At 32.4% G+C, this 2142-nt stretch overlaps 1 protein-coding gene across 1 annotated transcript in view; it reads right to left on the bottom strand.

Moving 5' to 3' along the window:
• Positions 1–9: 9 nt before the first annotated feature.
• Positions 10–2142, bottom strand: part of RASA1 (RAS p21 protein activator (GTPase activating protein) 1) — a 122164-nt gene continuing 120031 nt past the window's right edge. The window contains exons 24-25 of the mRNA XM_006885384.1: positions 2048–2134; positions 10–93 (exon numbers count right to left, since the gene is read on the bottom strand). Of these exons, the coding sequence (XP_006885446.1) occupies positions 10–93; positions 2048–2134 (171 nt within the window). The remainder of the gene's footprint in view (positions 94–2047; positions 2135–2142) is intronic.

The raw sequence follows: 2142 nt of genomic DNA, 5'->3' as shown, positions 1-2142 counted from the left end.
TAAAGGCTGCTACCTGACATCATTGGTTTTTGTATACTGGTTTTGTTTTTGTTGAAGCAGTTCTGTTATTGCCAGAAGCTTTTTCAGTACATGCTAGGCAGGGAGAAAAAAATTAGTATGACAATAATTAGTAAGAATGTACATAAAAATTAAGTCAATTATTACAATGGCAGTATAGACAAAAGAATTCACAAAATATAGTTACCATTCTAACTAAAGCATAAACTTTAAAAAGTTTCTATTTTTTCAGTCTTTGAATACACAGAACTTTTATAGACTATACTGATAATATAGTTGTGTCTGAAATTCTAGTTACTCTATTTAGGCTCCAGTTTGCTTGAAGACAGGTTTGTCATAAATAAGACATGCATTATAAACACTAAGAGGTTATTTAAAAGTTACTAACTTGAAACCAACTGAAGACATTAAAATTCACTCTAATTTTTAAAGAGTTATAGGAGAAATATAGTTTCATCATGGTCAACTTTAGCTCCTTTACTACATTTAAAGTTTTAGATGGTCCAAATTCTCCAGTAAGATTTATTTTTATTTCTAATTTATTATCTAAGGCAAGTCATATAATGATAGCAGACTCCAGTGAAATAAGACATGTATCTAAATATGTGTTTCCATTATAAAACTATCCCCATGTAACAACCTCTCCATAGGTCTTTCAAGAACTGGGGCCATTTAAATTATGATTCTTTAGGCTCTTTTCAAGTTAAATATCCTATATAAAGTCCTGTTTGGGGGTTTTTATTTTAAAAAATTTCTAATTTACAGGAGAAAAAAATTACAATAATAATAAATTTCCAATATATTCTTCAAATTTCCCTAATGTAAACACACACACAATAACACTGTGATGAATAAAGCCAGGAAATTGCCACTGATACGGTACTATTACCTAATGTGCAGGCTTTTTGGGGGTATTTTTCCAGTTTTGCCATTTATATCTTTTTTAGTTTTTATTAATTTTAATGAAAGTTTACAGAGACTTTGAATTTCCATTCATTCATTGTTGCACTTTTCTCCCTGCCCATTGTTAACAATAGCAAAGAGTTGGAAACAACCTATGTGCCCATCAACAAACAAATAGATGAGTAGCTGTGGTATATTCACACACTGGAATACTACGATGCATTGAAAACCAAGGAACTCATGCAGTATTATTGAAAATGGGTGACCCTGGGGGACATTGCTGAATGAAATATCTCAGTCATAAAAGGACAAATACTGCATAGTGCCACTATTGTAAAACAGGACTGACATTGGGGTTAGGGGGAGACTGAGAAAGATGGGATGAATTATGTACACTGCATTGAAACAGATGAGGAAGAAAACTGTTTAAAAGAAATAGATAATTAGGTATTATTTTAATGACAGGAGTCCAGAACGAAGGCTGCATAAGTGGGGTTGACCAGTTTTAAGTCTCTTCAAATCCTGGTCCCTTCTATGATTATATGCCAAATTCTGGTCCCTTCTATGAATATCTGCCAGTCTGTACTTTTTTTGTTCCAGATAGCAAACATTTACTAAATATAGTCTAGATTCTTAACATTTGTTCCATGATTCAATTGCAGTTGAATCCCTAAAAGAACTTGTTAAAATGCAGTTTCCAAGTATATATTCTAGAATCTGTGCATGTAAAGCTTGGAATATATACTTTTATCAAACCTCAGTCACACTGTTCATCCTCTGTGTGTATGTGTGAGATAGTGAATAAAAAATTGCCACATTACTATTTTATATTTTTTTCACATGTGCCACTAATATGAACACCGTTTTCAGGACGAGCTAATATACTAGATTGAAGAAATAAGACCTGATATTTCAGAGAATCAAAATTTCTATCACCTTCATCTAGTTCTATTATTCCTGTCTGCCAAGTTTTTTAAATTTATTCAGACTACTGACAATTGAAATATAACAGATAAAATAAAAATAATGACCAGTATTTATCTTTTTATAACCTTTGGGAGTCTTATGCTGACATTCTGGTTAAACACTAATGAAATATTGTTGACAAAGGTGAGTGAAAACCTACCTGCTGTGCACCACGTTCATTACTGAGGGTCCTCAGTTCATCTGAATGGGCCACACAAATCTCATGTAATGCTGCTAAATCACGGGACAAGTCAG

The sequence above is a fragment of the Elephantulus edwardii genome, unplaced genomic scaffold (assembly GCF_000299155.1).
Source record: "Elephantulus edwardii isolate Elephantulus edwardi_28Jun2011 unplaced genomic scaffold, EleEdw1.0 scaffold00043, whole genome shotgun sequence".
Lineage (NCBI taxonomy): Eukaryota > Metazoa > Chordata > Mammalia > Macroscelidea > Macroscelididae > Elephantulus > Elephantulus edwardii.
This window is presented reverse-complemented; position numbering and strand designations above follow the sequence as displayed.